This window comes from Aethalodelphis obliquidens, unplaced genomic scaffold (genome assembly GCF_003676395.1).
Source record: "Aethalodelphis obliquidens isolate GAN/ISIS:26980383/991018 unplaced genomic scaffold, ASM367639v1 scaffold69, whole genome shotgun sequence".
In the NCBI taxonomy this organism is placed as follows: Eukaryota; Metazoa; Chordata; class Mammalia; order Artiodactyla; family Delphinidae; genus Aethalodelphis; species Aethalodelphis obliquidens.
In genome coordinates, this window is record NW_020838013.1 from 7,257,951 (window position 1) to 7,275,802 (window position 17,852).

A 17,852-nucleotide genomic window follows, 5' to 3' on the forward strand; every position below is an offset into this window, starting at 1 on the left:
ATCATCATCACCACCACCATCATCATCACCATAGTCACCATCCATCATCACACCATAATCATCACCATCACCACCATCATCACCATAGTCACCATCCATCATCATCACCACCACCATCATCATCATCACCATAGTCACCATCCATCATCACACCATAATCATCACCATTACAGCCACTCTTACTGAAAATCTGCCGTGTGCCAGGCATGCCATATGTTTGCTTTCTATTTTAAGCCTCTTAGCAACCCTGCAAGCTGGGTATAATTATCTCCATATTACAGAGGAGGGATTTTATGAAACCCAGACTGCCACGGCTCCCTGCATTGCAACTCTACCTAGAGGCTGCTTCTTAGTGCCTTTCCCTGACTCCCATCCTGACCCAAAAGCACTGTGTCCCCACAGCTGGGACAGTCTATTTCTCAATGTTTCTCCCCAGAGTGCCCTGTACGGCACCCCTTTCTGCTTGAAGTTGCAGAGCGGTTTCTCTTGTTGGCCCTGAGCCTGGCCTCACACAGCCATACACATCTCATGTATGTAGAAATTGAAAGTGGACACAGCGAGGAGGCCAGCACACCAGTGACTTGGGGAGGACAGGACTTCAGGTTAGGTACCATTGCCGGGTGCGCCAGACAAAGGCTCAGGGATCTCCATCCCTCCCTCCATTCCTCTCGGACAGGTCATCACGAGGACGCTAGTGTGTACGGAGCTATGCATCTCTGAATCACACTGAGAGGCCGAATGGACCGGCTTCTCTTAGTACATCAGTGAGATGCCTCAACGGCTGAGGCGGGACTGAGGGAAAAGGTTAAAGGTCACACTAGCATCCCAGGGAAGGGGCACGAGGGATTAATGAAGCTGGATCCCAGAACACTTGCTGACTCCCAACTGGACATGCTGTCCAGGGGCTATGGGGCCACCAAGCACCAGTCTGTGACCCTCTGTGATGGCCCCTGGCACATAATGCAAGGCAGGGTGTCCAAAACAGGAGATGCCACCAAAGGCACTCTACCCCTGCTGCCACAGAGGGACAGATGGGTGGAGCTGGACAGCAGTAGGCTGGCCCTGGAGGTCCCAGGACCCTGGAGAGGGGACAGCTCTCACTCCCTGACGGGGCCTCCCTGGCACGCTAGGAGGAAGACACTCAGCCCTGGAGTGGGGAGTCTGTCCTTACCTTACTTCTGGTGAGAGGACAGATGCAGCCTTCTATGCCTGGCTGGGCCTGGCAAACTGGGGCCCACAGGCTAACCTGAACCGCTGCCTGTTTTATAAATAAAGTTTTATTGGCGTACAGCCACACATTAATCTGCATATCACCTGTGGTTAAGTTCACACTGCAGCGGCAGAGTTGAGTAGCTGTGAAGAAGTCCACGTGGTCTGAAAAGCCAGAATATTTACTAAATGACTCTTTACAGAAAAAGTCTGCTGGACCCTCTAACCTAAGGCAGGAGCGGAGGGGTTTTCCTGAGAGCCCCGGGCAGCTCTGGGCCCTCCTACAGTCATCAGCCGAGGGTGGGGACAAATCTGGAGGAGGCAGAGTGACACCAGTCAAACCCAGCACCATGAATAACTCGGAATTCAGATTCCCAACACGTCTTGACATTTTCTAACAGAAAGGTTACGTGTTCAAAGACCATCTTGTCCACCATTATTTCAAGAGACAGAAAACACGGTTTTCTGGGTTTGGTTTTGTTTTTTTTTCATGATAAAATCTACTGGGGACAATTAAGGAATGCTTTTCCCCTCTAAGGCAATAATTAAGAAGCACACGTTGGCACAGATGTTTTACCAACCAAAGCCAAGGTTCATGATGCGTGTTTTTCTAGTGCGGCCAAGCAAGATCTCTCCGTGCTCATAAAGCCATTCCAACATCCAAATGCCTTGGAACACCTAGGGCCCCAGCTGCGTGCAAATCCCATCAGTATGCTTTCATTGAGGAGCTGGCCAGCAGCTCTCAGAATACTCCTTGGAGTCAAACTGAAATTCTTCCCCAACCTCATCTGGCTGAGCTGCTCTCCTGTGCCAGGAGCAGGGGACACACTGAAAGATGGTGGTTTACGCCCCTGAGAAGGTGAGCCCAAGCGGGGAGGGGATGCCCGTAGGGAAGACAGGTAAGGCCTAATAACGACCTGATCCTGGGCAGTTCACCCTGGCTGTACTGCAAAGGGCTACAGAGTAAAAAGTACAACTAACTCTATCAGGGGCTCATCAAGAAAAGGCTTGACTGAGGGCAGGATATCTCGGTTGGGTTTTGAAGGATGCATAGGAGTTTTCTAGGGCAAAGAATCTAGGAGGTTTCAATAGCTAGAAGCAAAGTGGGATTACAGAGTGGCTGGAGGGGCCTGGGATGGAGTAGTCATGGAGTGAGCAGGGAAAGGACTTGGGTGTAGGCAAAGGCTGGAGATTTCACTCAAAAAGATGGAATCATTGCTTTGGATTGGATGGCAGAGAGAGGATAAGCAGAGTGCACACAGCTTAGGGGCCCCCAGCAGTCACCCTAATCCATGATTTCCCCTCTGTTCCTCTAGGTGGTAGACCCCCCCACCCCTATTTTGCTCAGCTGCTCTGTGGAGTGTCCACACCTCCCTGCTCCACACCTTAAGTTCCCTGAAATCAGAGAAAGAGAAGAATAAAAGAAGAAAGGACAGAGGAGCCCTTACTAGTGATATCCAGGAACTATCTTGACTTCAGGCACCAAGGAAACTAACGCCACCCCCTGAAGCAGTGCCCCAACCCATCTCCGGGGAGCCAGCCCCTTCCCACACCCCTCCACGTGCCCCCCTGCCGACTTCTGGCCTCCCCCTGCCTCCCGGCAGGACCAGAGGCTCTCAGCTTCACTCCTCACACGGTAGCCCAGTGGTCACACTGCACGGGGTGTGTGCCCCGTCATTTAGGAGGCATGCCTGGGGGCAGGAGTCGCATCCCACCCCTGCTGCTTCCCGAGCACACTCACTCCCAGCTCGCCTTGGTTTTCAGTCCATCTCACACAGAAGACTGTGGGTTTTGTACAAATTGTTCTCATCGAGGCTTCACTTGTGGGTGTGTCCCCAAAAGTAGTGAGAGCGGGGTCCTGAAGAAAGATTTGCACGTTCACGGCATCACTATTCACAACAGCCAAGAGGTGGAGGCGACCCATGTCCCCTGACAGATGAACGGACAAAATGTGGTCCATCCACACAATGGAAGATTACTCAGCCTTAAAAAGGAAGGAAATTCTGTCACAGGCTACAACGTGCATAAACCTTGAGGACATGATGCTCAGTGAAATAAGCCAGACACAAAAAGATAAATACTGCGTGATTCCACTCCCATGAGGTCCCTAGAGGAGTCAAATCCACAGAGACAGAAAGTAGCTGGTGGGGGCCAGGGGCTGGGGAGGGCGTGGGGAGTGAACGTTTAGTGGGGACAGAGTGTCAGTTTGGGAGGATGGAAAGTTCCGGAGAGGGATGGAGGGGATGGTCATACAATAATGCACTGAACTGCATGCTTAAAAACAGTTAAGACAGTCAAATCTTCGTTATGTTTTACATATTTATCCACAATTAAAAAGGAATTGAAAAGAAAAAGCCCACTGGGGACACGTTTGTACATGTAGTGATGTAAGGCTTGCCTCTGTTTCATGGTGGTCCTGTTGGGGTCTGGTGGGGCACCATAACTGTCCTGGGGGCTCTGTCAGCCACACCCTTCCCCATTTCATGGCTCCACCCCGCACCCCCCCCAGGCCCCAGTAGAGACCCCCTGTGGGGTACGTGTGACACCATAACCGCAGAGTCTGCACCCTCAGCCATGGGGGTTTCGATGCCCATCTCTGACTGTACCAGCTGTGCCCCAGGACCCTCCCTTCACTTCCTGTGGCTCAGTTTTCTTCTCTACAACAGGGATAACCACTCTCAAAGAAGCAGGTGAGTACCACTCCCCGCTCTGCACTGAGTGTGTCTCCCCAGATCCCTACGTTGAAGCCCTAACCTCCCAACGTGACTGTATCTGGAGATGGGTCTTCAGGAGGTGATTAGGTTAAATGAGGTCATGAGGGTGGGGCCCCGATCTGATAGGATTAGTGTCCTTAGAAGAAGAGACACCAGTGCTCGTTCTCTCTCTCCACATGTAAGGACACAGTGAGAGGAGTCGTGCAAACCCAAACCAGGAAGACGACCTTCTCCTGGAACCAAGCAGGCTGGCACCTTGATCTGGGACGTCCAACCAGGACTGTGAGAAATAAACGTCTGCTGTTTAAGCCGCCCCATCTGTGGGACTTTGTGCCGGCAGCTGGAGCTGGATATCCACCTGCAAAGCACTCAGCACAGCCCTGGCCCCGGTGCCCACGCGGTTATGGAGGGTGTGGCGCAGCTGCCCTGCTCACTGACCTGGTTGTAGAGGGCGCAGATGTGCAGGGCAGTGTTCCCCGAGGCGTTCTGGGCCCCCATGTCAGCCCCGTAGAAGAGCAGGTGCTCCAGGTGCTGCACGTGTCCGTACCTGCAGGCCTGAAATGAGAGTCCACGCTGTGAACCGGGAGCTGCCCGGGACACACCGGGCGCCCCCAGAACCAACGGTGTGGCCAACACAGCCCAGCCCCCATTCTGGACCAGGTCCCACACCTCAGACCCCTGGGGAATCAGGAGAAGGAGCTCGTATTGGGTTTGAAGACTGTGCTCAGCTGTTCGACGGGGGGGGTGGGGTCTGCAAAGGGGCCCCTGTTCCTTCCACTCAGTCCTGAGGCCCGGGAAGCCCAGAGAGACCAGGGCATGTCTTTGCACCCGGCCTTAGCGACCAGGAAATGCAGACCAGGTCCCAGGTGTTGTTTATCCAAGCTCCCCACCCCGGAGGAGGCGTGAAAACAGCCGGGAGCGGTGCATGGACCGGGCTGTGTCCTGGGAAGAGATCCCGCCCGTCCTCTTCAAGGCAAGGGGCAGCCCCACCCTTTCCTGAGCCCTTCTAGGAGGTGACGTGTGATTTATGAGCCAACAGGGCTCTGGGGTCAACCAGATCTGGCCTCGTTTTCCAGAACTTTCACTGAGCCTCTGTCTTCATGTGTAAATGGAAACTCTACTCTTCCCAGGGTTCTCATGAGAGTCACATGAATAAGGGGCCTGAAAGGACCCCCAATGATGCTCAGGGACAGGCCAGCTGCCCCCCACCCCTTGCAGCTCACAGGGAGCAGGGAGGGCCCCGTACTGTGACCAAGGGGCTGCCGTCCAGGTCCAGCAGAGGGTCCAGCGCATGCCGCTCGATGCTGGAGCAACCCTTGACCTTGGGAAGCAAGTCATATCCGACTAACCCCACCCCATCCACCGGCACTTCCTGGGCACCCAGCGATGGGCAGTGCCAAGGGTGTAAGACCCACTGTCCCTCTGGTGGGGTGACAACCGGATAGGGAGACGTGAAAGGCAGGAAGCGGGGGTTCTGATCCAGAACCGCTCACACCGAGGGTGGGGAAGCGCCCGGCGGGGAGACGGCCGGCCAGGCCAGGACAGGCAGCTGCGGGTGGTTTGGGTTGGGCTGCATGGTAGCCAGAGGAAGAAGGGCTCAGTAATCCTGCCTTTCCGATAACTGAGACAGATGGAGGGGCATTTCACCTCTGCATGGCCCACGACAAAGAGCTACACCTCGCCAATTAATAGAGAGGAGAGATGACAGGAAAGACACGGGGACTAGTAATTGGACGAGCTTTAAAAAAAAACCCTGAGAAACACCCACTTACAACCCCTGCTGCCCGTAATATCATCTCATCCGTTTACAGAGCAGATCGTTCCCGAAGATACGGCTTTTCCCTGCCCACCCGCGCCTTCCCTTCTTGTGGCAGCAGCGCCTGCCTCTTCCTCTGGGGGCCACCCGACCCCACTCCCAGAGGTCTGGGGGCCTGCCCCACCCCCCATGCCTGCAGCGGACACAGAACAATCTATCTTCCGGCCACAGGCGTGGGCTGGGGATGCCCAAGTGACTCTCGGGGGCCTGTGAAGACGAGACTGGAACATTTGTCAGAACCACTGAGAAAATGAAGTTCTCTCTTTCCTCCAAGGTGGCCAGCAAAAAAGCCACAGAAGCCGGAGCTGCTGGGGCCACCAGTGCAGAGGAAGGGAGAAGTGGGAGCTAAAGGAAGGAGAGAGAAAACAAGACACACACACACACACACACACGCACGCACGCACGCACGCACGCACGGCCAAGCAACAGATGCCCTGTGGACCCCTCTCAGCTACAACTGGGCCTGGGTTTTTCAGGATGTAAGCCTAGGCATAATTTTAATTTTCCCCTTAAGCCAGTTTGAGTTGGGATTTTTGTTCCTCAAATTGGAGGAGCCCTGGCTAATCAACTCTCTCCAAAGAACTTCCAGGAGGCAAGACTGTGTTGTGACATAATTGAATTGTCCTGTAGTCAAAAACAAAGAGAGTTAGCTTAAAAAACATCTTTACAATCACTCCAGACTCACCCTTCCTCTTCCCCAGGTTCATCTGAAATTGTGGGTTTTACATTACATCATCGGGATGGCGTTCACGTTCTCCCCACCAAGGGTTACAATAGGATCAATGCAAAAAGGTAAACTAGAGCCTTTTACTCCGGGCTGACTGTCAGGGAGAGAATCCCCCTCAAGGGCCTCTTTCTCCAAGCCTATTGTTTGAAAACAAGCGAAACCAGAAACATCAGACAAGTGCTGAAACAAAAAAATCTCCTGTAATCCCCCAGTCTTAAATTCTACCATTCGCTTCTTTAAAGGATCTCCTTTGCACGTCTCTTCTTTTAAACCACCGGCTGTTGCGTGATAGAAGCCATACCTGCTGAGGAAGCAGCCTCGCAGACGGGGAAGGGGGAAGGGAATCTGAGCAAGGTGCTGGCCAGACGAGTCAGCAGACGGGCTGCATTCAGGGGGGCTGAGCAACAGGTAAATGCATGGAGGAAAATGGGAGCAGGTTTCCCACCGTCAAAGAAAGGGAGTTACTAATCCAGCGTGGGAGAAAACCAGAATAAACTCTGTGGTACTGGACAGGAACAAGAGCTATCAGTATAAGCACATGGTTTTCAATATAGAGAAAAGCAAAAAAGTAAATGTGTAGGAACACGTGGACGTGCGAGGACGTGTGTCCCTAACTCCCCCTCCTGAGAGCGGCTGGGATCAGCAAAAGCCCGGTAGCAGTGAGCACACTTAATACTCGGATCTTGCGTTCTAAATACCACTCTATACGGTAAGTCCCCCTACACATGAACAAGGTCAGTTCTGAGAGGGCATTCGTAAGTCCAATTTGTTCTTAAGTGCAACAAAGTGAGCCTAGGTTGCAGATAACGCCAGACACGGGAACGAAGTTATGTGACTGGACATGCGGACACACATTCTCATCTTCGAAAGCTTGCAACTTGAAGGTTCGTATGTAAAGGACTTACTGAACTCAGAAGAAAGCACAAGGGCTTCTTACAGAGATGGCCTATTCCAGGGCTGAGGCAGGAAAAGAACGAGATGAGCCTGGAATACCTTGTGGAACCAGAAGGTAAGGAAGTGCGCCAGAAAGGATGGGGGTGTGTCCACAGGACACACAGGCCACCTTGATGCGGCTCCCTGGACCCAAAGTGGGACAACATTAACAGATGGTTACCTGTTGAATAAATAGACACCCACCCAACCACATTGCTACAAATAAGTGAATAAATAAACAAGAAGAGAAAGCTCTTCCTGATGACAGGAAGCCAACGAATTAGTGTGAGAAGCAAGGATGGGAGTAGAAAATCTCCATTTAGATTTAGAGAATCTCCAATGAATTACTTAATTCAGACAAGAAATACCATTGGGTGCTAAAAACCAGCAGGAGAGAGGGAGATGAGAAAAGGGGTTTTCTAAAATAGTCTAAAGGTCCCACAAAATACTAACTTCAAAGGGAAGAGAAAACTAGGGTGGAGAACCTGGCAGATTCCCCGTGATCAGGGGGTCAGAGTGAACATTACCAACAACAGCAAATGGTCACCACCTGCCACGTAACAGGACTGCCAGAAACACACGTCCCTTCCATGACATTCCTGCAAACATGCACATCTTGCATCTCATCACGAGGAAACACTGAGCAAACCCAAACTGGGAGACAGTCTCCAAAATGACTACCCCATAATCTTCAAAAGAGTCCCTTGAGAGAATCTAGGGAAGACTTATGAAGTCTCCCAGATGGAAGGGCTCCTGCGGGATCCCGGACTGGATCCTTTGGAAAAACTCAAATGTGGTCTCTGAATGAAGGGAATATGGGAGAACTCTGTGTTGCTTTTGCAACTCCTCTTAAAGTTTGAAATTAAATACTCATTCACAGTTAAAAAGAAGAAATGAGTGCTTGCTTGACATAAGGACCTCAAAGCTTATCAAAGTAAGAATTTGTCCTCCCCCAAGATAAGCCGTGCTAACCCTCTGTCCTTTTTCTGAAAACGGTGTTGTCCTCTCTGGCCCTTGGGAGACAGATTAAAAGGATGGACAGAGGTCAGAGAGGAACTAGAATGTAAAACAAAACAGCACCTCTTACACTCACATTGCTTACCCATTTTTTTCTGAGATGCTTTATGGAAAATGCATGTGTGTGTGGGGCTCCACCCCACATCTCCTGCCTGCAAATCTCCCGGGCACGAGTATTTGGCGTAGACTCCCCACAAGATCTGGGATTTGGGATTCACCGACCTGTGCTGGGCATCCCCCCCAAACACATAATTTGGTGTAAATTAGGGAAGAGTGCTCCTTCCTTCAAGCACTTCACTGCCACCTGCTGGACACCTGTTGTGATAATCTACAAGCCTACATTTACAGCAAGTGTCACAGCGCCCCCTGGGGTTGTGCAATGCAACTGGAGCAACGAGGAGTTCACTGCATTGCAAATGCTCTGCTTGGTTCAGTGCCACAGGCAAAATTATTTAAGTCCACATCACACTTAGGCTTTCCTCCTATAATACGTACTTTATAAGACAAGCTGGAGATAGGACAGCAGAACAGTTAGCAGGCAGTAAGCACCCACACAGAGACCCAGGACCACACCACGAGGGAACCTCCCCAGGGGCCTGTCCCTTACTGTGGGGTCAGGGGAAGCGCCAAGGACTTGGAGCCCAGGGCTGAGGGTGAGCAGGGGTGAGCTCAGCGAGGAAGAGGGACAGGAGGGAGTAGCGGCCAAAAACGGTGATTTCCTTACAGTTAAAACTCCTCACTTGAAAATGGTAAATAATAAATAGCAACCAATAACAAAGGTAAGGCCAAATGATAAAGCATCCTTGACAGAATCATTGCAGGAATCAAATGAGACCTGTGTGAAGGCCCGTGAGCGAATCGGTTAAGTGCTCTCTGACTGCCAAGTATCATTCCTCACAGAGGAAACCAGACATGGCCTGATGACAGTGATAAGGATGACAGTGATGGGGGCGTGGTCAGATGATAAGGACCATGATGGCGATGGGGGCGTGGCCAGATGATAATGCTGACAATGATGGTTTTGATGGGGGCGTGGCCAGCACTTACTGAGCACTTACTAGATGCCAGGCGCTATAGTCAATGCATCATTTAACTGTCTTGACAGCTCTATGAATTGTTACTCAGCCAGCTTTAGAGATTAGCAAAGAAGCTCAGAGAGGGTAAGCCACTTGCTCAGGTGACCCAGGCCATGTTGAGGGGGTTTTGCAATCCCAGCCCAGAATATACGCTACCGACAGCACAAGGAGGAAATCTCACTTATCCTCCAAATGGAATCGACAGACTCAGGGAAGGAGGAAGGGAGCGAGACGCCCCATGTGGGCCAGTCCTGTGGGCATAGCTGCCCACAAAGGTGTGTGGAAACACGAGACCAAGCAGCTGTCCTCTCACTGGGGACGGCGTCCTCTTCAGGAACCTTGGCTTCGCCAGCAACTCTTCCTCAAGTCCTGAGACAGCCAAACCCCCCTCCTCCCTTTGGTCGGAGCTAGGTGCCGGGCACTGCCCCAATGGATGTGAAAGTACTTAGCAACTAAAACTTCAGTGAAGCCCCCGTAATCTGGCCCACCATGTTCTGGGAATGCATTTGGGTGTTTTTTACTTCCTTCTTTATGTTTCTTCGTAGTTTTAAAGACTTGCATGTTGAGCAGATATGTCTTTTGTAATGAAAAAAATTAGAGTAACCTGAATAACAAGTTGAAAGATGGTTTGCAGACAGGTCAAAAAAGTTCTCTTCCAAAGTCAGCATTCAGGGGGACGGGCGTCCCCAGTCGCGGGGCCTGGGGGCTGGATGTGAAGACCTCCCTTTGCAGTTAAACACCTGCCCCGGGCAACACCCCGGAAAGCCACGCAAGCATTCTGCAACACCTGTGAGCAGGTCAGGTTGCGGGCACTCAGGTGCCCTGGAAGGATGGGGAGCCAGCCGGCTGGGAAGGAGCTGTCGGCTGCCATGCAGAGGGAGTTGTGGACCCCAGAACTCTGAGGTGCTTCTCCAAGACAGCAGGGCTAGAATCAGTCCAGCTGGGCGATGCAAACCCACCTGCCCTCCACTTCCTTCTGCCACAAGTGCCTTGTCATTAGAGGGGTGGCTTCTGTCTGAGAGCCCTGGAGGCCGGACAAAGAAGCAGGCTTCTGGCAGGGAGCCCCGCTGGGAGCCTCGGGCTGGTCACTCACCCTCTCTGGGCCCGGCTAACTCAGAGACCAGCGAGGGTGTCTGCGAGGGCTGCTGGAGGGGTGTGAAAAGATGGAGAGGACAGCGTTTGCTGGGTGAACGTGAGCCCTGACGGAGGAAGATAATCCGGGGGCGGGGGGACGGCAGTATGCGAGGTTCCTCGCTGAGCATCCTGCACGATGCCCTCCTGACGGTCACGCCAGAGCAGGTGAAGACAGCGGCTTGGATAACACAGGTGCTTCCGCAGGACTTGCGCGAAAAAGAAACCCGCCACTAGAGGGCGGTGGACGGACCCTGACGGGTGACGCGGGATAGCGGAGCAGGATGGGACAACTGGGCTGAAGGCCTCCAAGCTCCAAAGGCGCTGCCAGGGGCGGGGACCCCGGAGGTTGGGTAGCTCTGGTGCTGGATGCTCGGAATCCACGCGGGGGTGTCAGGGGCTGGAATCATGGCAGGGAGCCGGCACCGGAGAAAGTGACCCCCACTGCCCCAACACGCACGGTCACCCTCCGTCTCAGGGCAGCCGTCCCAAGAGACAAGAGAGATGGCCACGACTGTCACGTGTATTCGATGAGGGCGTGAGTCTCAGCGGGAGGCCAACGCAGCACGGAGTGGGGGGAAACATTAGCCTGGTTGAGGGGGGAGGGGAGAACAGGTAGGAAGGGGGGCGAGGGGAGGAAAGAAGAGCTCTCCAAGGTCTCCCCAAGGTCGTCGGGGCACGGAGCCCCCCGTGAGGGGTCACTCAGCTGGACTTGGGCTGAACGCACTCCGCTGCCCCGTGTTCTGTGTTTCTGATGCTCCGGCACCAGGGGTCTTGCTGGCTGCTCCCCTGAAGGGGCTGCCCTGCCAGGAAGAGCTGGAGATGGAAGCCGGAGATGGAAGAGGACTCAGCCGTGAGCCCAGCTTCCAAATACAAACCACCGTGCAGAGTCCTCACCTGAGCCCTCCTCTCTGGGCCCCTCACCCCTGTCCTAAGCACCCAGGGCAGGTCCCAGACAACAGGGCGGCCCCCGTGCCCCAGGGCCACTGAGCTCACTCAGCCTGCTTGTCATGCCTCACCTGCTCCCTCCCTCGAAAACCACAGTAACGGCTCTGCGCGCACAACCCCCCGCCTTCCCCGCGTGGCCGTGCGTGGTGGGCTGTGCCCCTCTTCTTGCGGTCAGTAACAAGCCATTCTCACTGGCAGGTACCTCCCGATGGGATGGCCTCACCAGGCCTGAATAGTAGAAGAACCTACAGTTAACAGAGGGGCTTAGGAGCAGAAGCCTGGCAGATGGAAATACAGGGTCCTTGAGGACCCCCAGGGCTGCTCACGCCAACAGGGCTAGGACCCCCGCTTCGGAGTCGCTGGTGGAGCCTGAAACTCTCCTCTTTCACACCCTCAGTGGGTCCACGTGTGACGATGGGCTTGGCCTTTTAAAGGTCACCACGGAGCTGACGGCCAAGTGCAGCTATGAGCGGAGACGAGCAGAGGGACAGAGCACTGCCCACACCTTGGGGACCCCCGTCCTGCCCCAGCCTGGTCACCGTGTGAACCATCTCGGGGAGATGTGAAGCACTGCCGGGCCTGCGCCACATGTGGGCACAGACGTGTGTGTGTGCGTGTGAGCACGTGTGGGTCTGTAATCTTTGTTCACATCCATTTGTCTCGCTGTCCCCACCCCCCGCCACGGGGACGTAAGACCCACAGGACTGGGTGTTTCTGTTCACCGCTGGGTTCGGTGTCCAGGACGCTGAGCGGGCCTGGCGGGTGACATGTGTGCCAGTGGGTGGGCGTGGGCCTGCCGTGTGGCTGCAACGCCCGGGGCTTTGGCTGAGTGGCTCAGAACACCACGAAGCGTGAGCAGTTATGGGTCTAGGCCCCAGGCCCAGCGCGGTCTCCAGCACTCACTTGCTTTGCTGAGTTAAAGGAGGCAGATCCCTGGAGCACGGCCCATTCCTGGGGGGGGTGGCAGACGCCCCCCGGTTGGCAAGGCCGCCAGTCGAGGTGGCCGGTGGTGGAGGCGTCCTGAGCCTCTGCCCCTGCCCTTCAGCTCTGCCCTCCGCCCCCAGCCTCAGGCCCTCGCGGCCTCGCTCCCCGCATAACTGACCCTTCCATCCGCCGAGAGGCACGCGCGCCTCCTCTCAGGCTGAGCGGCATCTCCGCAGGGCCCACACCTCCCCTGGGAACGCGGTGGTTTCATAAGACAAATCTGAACCCAAACGAAGACAGCATCACAGAACTTGAGATCTACCGAGCAGGAAACCTCGGGGACGCAGAGTCTTCACTCCACCCCAAGCCCTTCTGCTCCGTTTCCACGTCTTCGGAAGGATGCAAGCTGTGCGACACTGAGACCCTCAGCGTGAGACTCACATCCCTACTCCTTTGCCTCTTCCAGGCCCAGGGGGCACCTTCAGTGCCTGGGTGTGTGAGGGCAGGCCCAGCCCTTCTGCCCAGGCTGGCAGTGCCCACTGGGAGCTCCACTGCCGGGACCACGGCCTCCAGCCTGATGCTCAGATGCCAAGTGACAACCCTGCTGGGGGAGGGGCAACTCCTCCCAGCACCTTCTTCAGTGAAGCCCTGGAGACCTGGAACCGGTCACTGGCGAGGTCCACGCTGGGCCCTCCGTCCCCCGTGTGCCCTGAGCAGCTCATCCCCTGCCCCCCGCACGTAAGAAGCCAACAGTACCGACGCCATCCACTGCCCAGCACCACTGTGGGTGACAAACAGAGCAACGCGGGCCCTGGGGTTGTGCGCAGCCCTGGCTGGGGAGCTGGGGGCCCAGGATGTGACACTCCAGGCAGAAGCAACGGCTTCAGCCCAGAGGCCAAAGCAGGAAGGCTGGACTTATCTGGAAAACATTGGGTCTTGCTAACATTCCGTCCTCTCTGTGGCCCGAGGGTGTGGGAGGCCCTGCTGATGCCCACTTTACAGATGAGCAAACAGAGGCCCAGCGGGCAGGCAGGCATCACTGCCCCTCCGAGGTCCCGCCCAGGGTGTGGGCTCGGGGGGCTCCTGTGAGCAGCTTCGCAGAAGTTCCCCCCTCCCCCAGCACAGCCCCGTCACACCACTGGAGGAAACTGGATGCTTCTCCAGGCTGCGGGGACGCTGATGAACCGGAACTGAGCATTAGAAAGCCCAGGCGGGGGAGGCGGTGGGGGTGGGGGCGGGGGCAGCCGGGTCCTCTGACCACAGTGGGCGGGTACGTGACCCTGCTCAGATGGGCGGGTGTTTAAGGTGACGGCGGTGGAGGGAAACAGGCAGCCTGAGAAGCACTGAAACTCACTGCAACGTAAAGGCCGAGCGAGAGAAGTCAGAGCCTCTTCCTTGACCTCCTGGACGGGCTCTCCCCTTGACCTCCTGTGCGGATATTCCCCCTCTGCTTTCCCAAACCCACTGTCCACCCTTCTCCACCCGGAGACCCTGACCTCCAGGCCTGCACCACTAGGCTCCGTGATTGGCCTGCTCTGGCGGGGCTCAGCCAATGGGAGGGCGGGAGGATGGAGCAGCCGTGGTACTTCTTCCCCGCATCCCTCCGCGACACGGCTCCCGCCGGGTGTCCTCCTCCTCGGCCCGCTGTCCCCGCTTCCGGAGACACGGTCTCCTCTCCTTGCCCTCGGTCCACTAAAGACTCTTCATCGGAGCCACCAGGTGGATCAGTTTCTGCCACGACTACAAGCCGACATTCCCCCAACTCCACTGCTGCAGGTGGGATCTGGGAAGTGCGCCCTGTGCTGGGGCACCTGTGCACAGAAAGCACCTGCAGGCTCTATCGGGGGCGCCCACGGCTCCCACGGAGGGGGCGTTCACCCAGCACCCCAGCCCCGCCCGTCGGGAGAGCAGGTGAGGGGCGAGCCCCACGCACCTGGTGGATCTCGTGCCAGCCGTTCTCGTCCTTGCAGCTCACGGCCGCGTGCTCGTGCAGCAGCAGCTCGCAGCAGCAGGGGTCGCCCCCGACCACCGCAGTGTGATACAGCGGCGTGAGGCCGTAGCTGTCCTTGTAATCCGGGGATGCGCCAAGCTCCAACAGGGTCTGGAAAAAACACCAACGTGTGGTCACTGGTCTCACACCCCCTTCACAGGAGTGAATCGGTCAAGAAGGAAGAGGAAGGTCACGCTCCCCCGGGCCAGGGTGACGGAGCCCTCGGTTCCCGAGCTTCTCCTGGCCTCCCGGAATTAAGGAGGCCCCAGCTTAGACGACGAAGTTTCTGGCCCTAAAGGAGCACTTGGTGCCAGGCGCGCACACGTGCTTCCACATCCGGGAGACGGGGAGGCCTTCTGCACACGTGGCCCGCTGGGCACTACCTGCTTGAGCCCGGCTGGGCCCTGTGGACCAGCGGACAGCAACGAGGGGAAGGTGACATTTGCAGGAAAAAGGTGTGAACCTGAAAGTCCAGTGTAACCCATCTCCGTGCACGTCCTGCAGCTGGCAAAACTAGCAAGCATTGCCACTTGATTTCCGAGGAAGCCAGCTGACGAGTGTGCAGCTGCTGTGTGGTTAAGAAGTCTGCTTTGCAGAAAAGCACCATCTTGGGGGTCGTCACCCCACAGCTGTGGGTCCCCTCCCCTCTGCGCCAGGGCCCTGATAGAGCATGGGCTGGGGGCATGCGCCCTGTGCCCGCAGGCACAGAGCCAGGGCCGGTAGAGCATGCTCGAAGAACAGTGCGGGGAGGAAAACGGGGGTGAGGTCCGCCCTCCCCCCTCCCTCGGCATCAGCTTCCAATGTCTGGGGGGGCTCTGGCAGCAGCGAGGCTGGCTCGGTGGCGGAGGGCTGGCTTTGCAGCGCCCTCCCGTGGAGGGAGGTGGGTTTGAGCTGAGAATACGAGCCCTTTGGCGGAATCAGAAGGCGAAAGATAACTTTCTGCTCACAGATTCTATAATAAAAGCAACCACACCAAGGGCGGGGGGGGGCAGGAGGGCCAGACCCCACTTCTGAGCTCTAGTCGGACACAATTTGGGTCACCGCAGGTGGCTGTCGTGGGATGGGGAGTGGGGCAGGGCCTACCCAGGGGATCAGAGGAGGGGGCGTCACCGTGTGAGACGGGCCCCGCCTGTACCTTCAAGGCCAGCAGGCTCCTGGCGCGGGCGGCTTTGTGCAGGGCCGTCATCCCGTCTTTGGCGCGGAAGTCCAGGTGGGCCCCGCCGTTTCGGAGAGCTTTGATCACCTCCACGGGGTCGTCCAGCTGCGCGGCTAAGGTCAGGGGAGTCTCTAGGGACCCAAACACATGCATGTCAGAACCGGCACTTGGGGCAAGGCTGCCAAGTCACGTGACCCCGTTAACCAAGTTCAAACGTCCCAAAGTGAGCCTGACAGACTGACCCGCCAGGGCGTCACGGCTCCCACCCACCTGCCGACCCCAAACGTCCGTGCACTCAGCATGGCTCTGGCAACCCTAGTGACGATGGCGGTGACTCTCGGGGTCACGGGCAAATCACAACGGGGGCAGAGGCAGGGTTCCACATCATCGCCTTGTGGGCTCTGAGTCTGAGAAGCTGCCCCGACTGCCTCTGCCCTCGGTACACAGAATCCCGCAGCCCCAGCCGACGCTGCCCCGTAGGAGGAGGGGTCAGTCAGGGCTGCAGCTAAAGACTGGAAAGGCAGATGCCCGCCTTTCTTCATTTCAACTTCACAGCATCTATGGGTATCTTGGTAGATGCCAGGGACTGAGCTGCAGGGAAACAAGTGAGTAAGACATAGGGTCGTGCCCTGCAGGGGTCTCCATCTGGGAAAGCAGAGAGACCCCAACAGCCATCATGATGGGACCGGACCAACGCAAGGAAGGACCAACATACAAAGTGGGGCAGAAGCCCAGGGGACCAAAGGCTGAAGCCCGCCTTGCGGCGACGAGGGTCAGGAAGGGGCTCCCACACCCCCTGCAGGTGGACCAGTCTGCAGGTGGCCATGGCCGAGGATGTCAGTCTCTGTCATCAGACGTCTCTCCTCAGTGACCCTCACGTGCCCGCCATCACCACCGCCAAGCAGAGTTCATGACTCTGATGTGGCTAATCTGAGAGGCTCTTACGTTACAGAAAAGTGCAAAGAGTAACACGACAACGTGCACGTTCCCGTGGCCCAAAACGCTAATAGTTAATAAGGAATCGTTCTGTCCTCAAGCACGTTTTGAGAGTAAAAGGACTGGGGCATCTTCCATGGGGTGGAATGCCCTTCTAACCGCCTGTCACTGACACATCACCACACCACCCTCCATCCCCAGAAAAGGCAACTTCACCACAAATCTAGATTGACGACTCCCATCCATTTTCAGTTACAACATTTATTTATCCATAAATGGGTATTGTCTGGAGGGCTCTTAAAATTCACCGTTGGAATCTCTCTGTACCTTGATTTTTCATGGTGAGTCTCGTGGGCTTACCCCGCTCCTTGAAACTCATCTGCAGCGGGTAGACACGCCCTAGAGCATATGTAAAGTGCAGCTTATGCATTCTCTCCCAAGGGAAGTGGTATGATGGTCACGAATGCCACTGACACATCCCTGCTGCGGACCTACGAGAGGCACCTTCTCACGCGGGGGTTTTTGAAAATTAGGAGTTTTGGGACTTCCCTCGTAGTCCAGTGGTTAAGGCTCCGCGCTCCCAATGCAGGGGGCCCGGATTCGACCACTGGTCAGGAAACTAAGATCCCACATACCGCAACTAAGAGTTTGCATGCCGCAACTACTGAGCCCGCGCGCTCTAGAACCCACGCACCACAACTGGAGAAGCCCACGTGCTGCAACGAAGACCCGGCACAGCCTAAATAATAAAATTAATTAATTAATTAATAAAAAATAAAAATAAGTGTTTTCTGGGACAGCTAGGGGACGCTGGTGACAGTGGGAATGTGCCCTCACAGAAATCACGCACAAGGCAAGGAGAGCGTGACGCGGTGAGGGGTGTTTGGGAATCCAGACCATCTGGGAAACGGGGGTAGAGATGTGGAAACGGGGCAGACGTGCAGAGAGAAGCACACTCAGAGAGAGACAGCAGCATCTGAGGGTCTGGGTTCCTTGCAGGGAAAAGACATCACAGGAGGGCGGTGGGCGAGGGGTGATCTGGGAAGGGCGTAAAGGACGGGGCCGTCGGGAGCTGCCAGCAACCACCCTCCAAAGCCAAGTCTCTTAGAGCAGCTCCTCAAGTCTGAGGTCAGCGCATGCGGGATGATAGCACCTAGGGCAAGGTCAACCTTCCAAACGATTCGGGCTTTTCCTTCTTATTTGGCTGTCTGCATGTGGCCAGCGGAAAAGCTAGGCGGTCCAAAGGAGATTTTTTTTGTTGTTTATACGGCACTA

The 17,852-nt window shown here is 55.8% G+C and overlaps 1 protein-coding gene across 1 annotated transcript in view; it reads right to left on the bottom strand.

The window, feature by feature from the left end:
* The window catches only part of LOC113611229 (SH3 and multiple ankyrin repeat domains protein 3-like), a 24,158-nt gene extending 8,364 nt beyond the window's left edge, over nucleotides 1-15,794 (bottom strand). Inside the window, exons 1-3 of the mRNA XM_027089890.1 lie at nucleotides 15,621-15,794; nucleotides 14,429-14,596; nucleotides 4,362-4,478 (exon numbers count right to left, since the gene is read on the bottom strand). Coding sequence (XP_026945691.1) covers nucleotides 4,362-4,478; nucleotides 14,429-14,596; nucleotides 15,621-15,794 — 459 coding nt within the window. The remainder of the gene's footprint in view (nucleotides 1-4,361; nucleotides 4,479-14,428; nucleotides 14,597-15,620) is intronic.
* Between the last annotated feature and the right edge of the window lie 2,058 nt (nucleotides 15,795-17,852).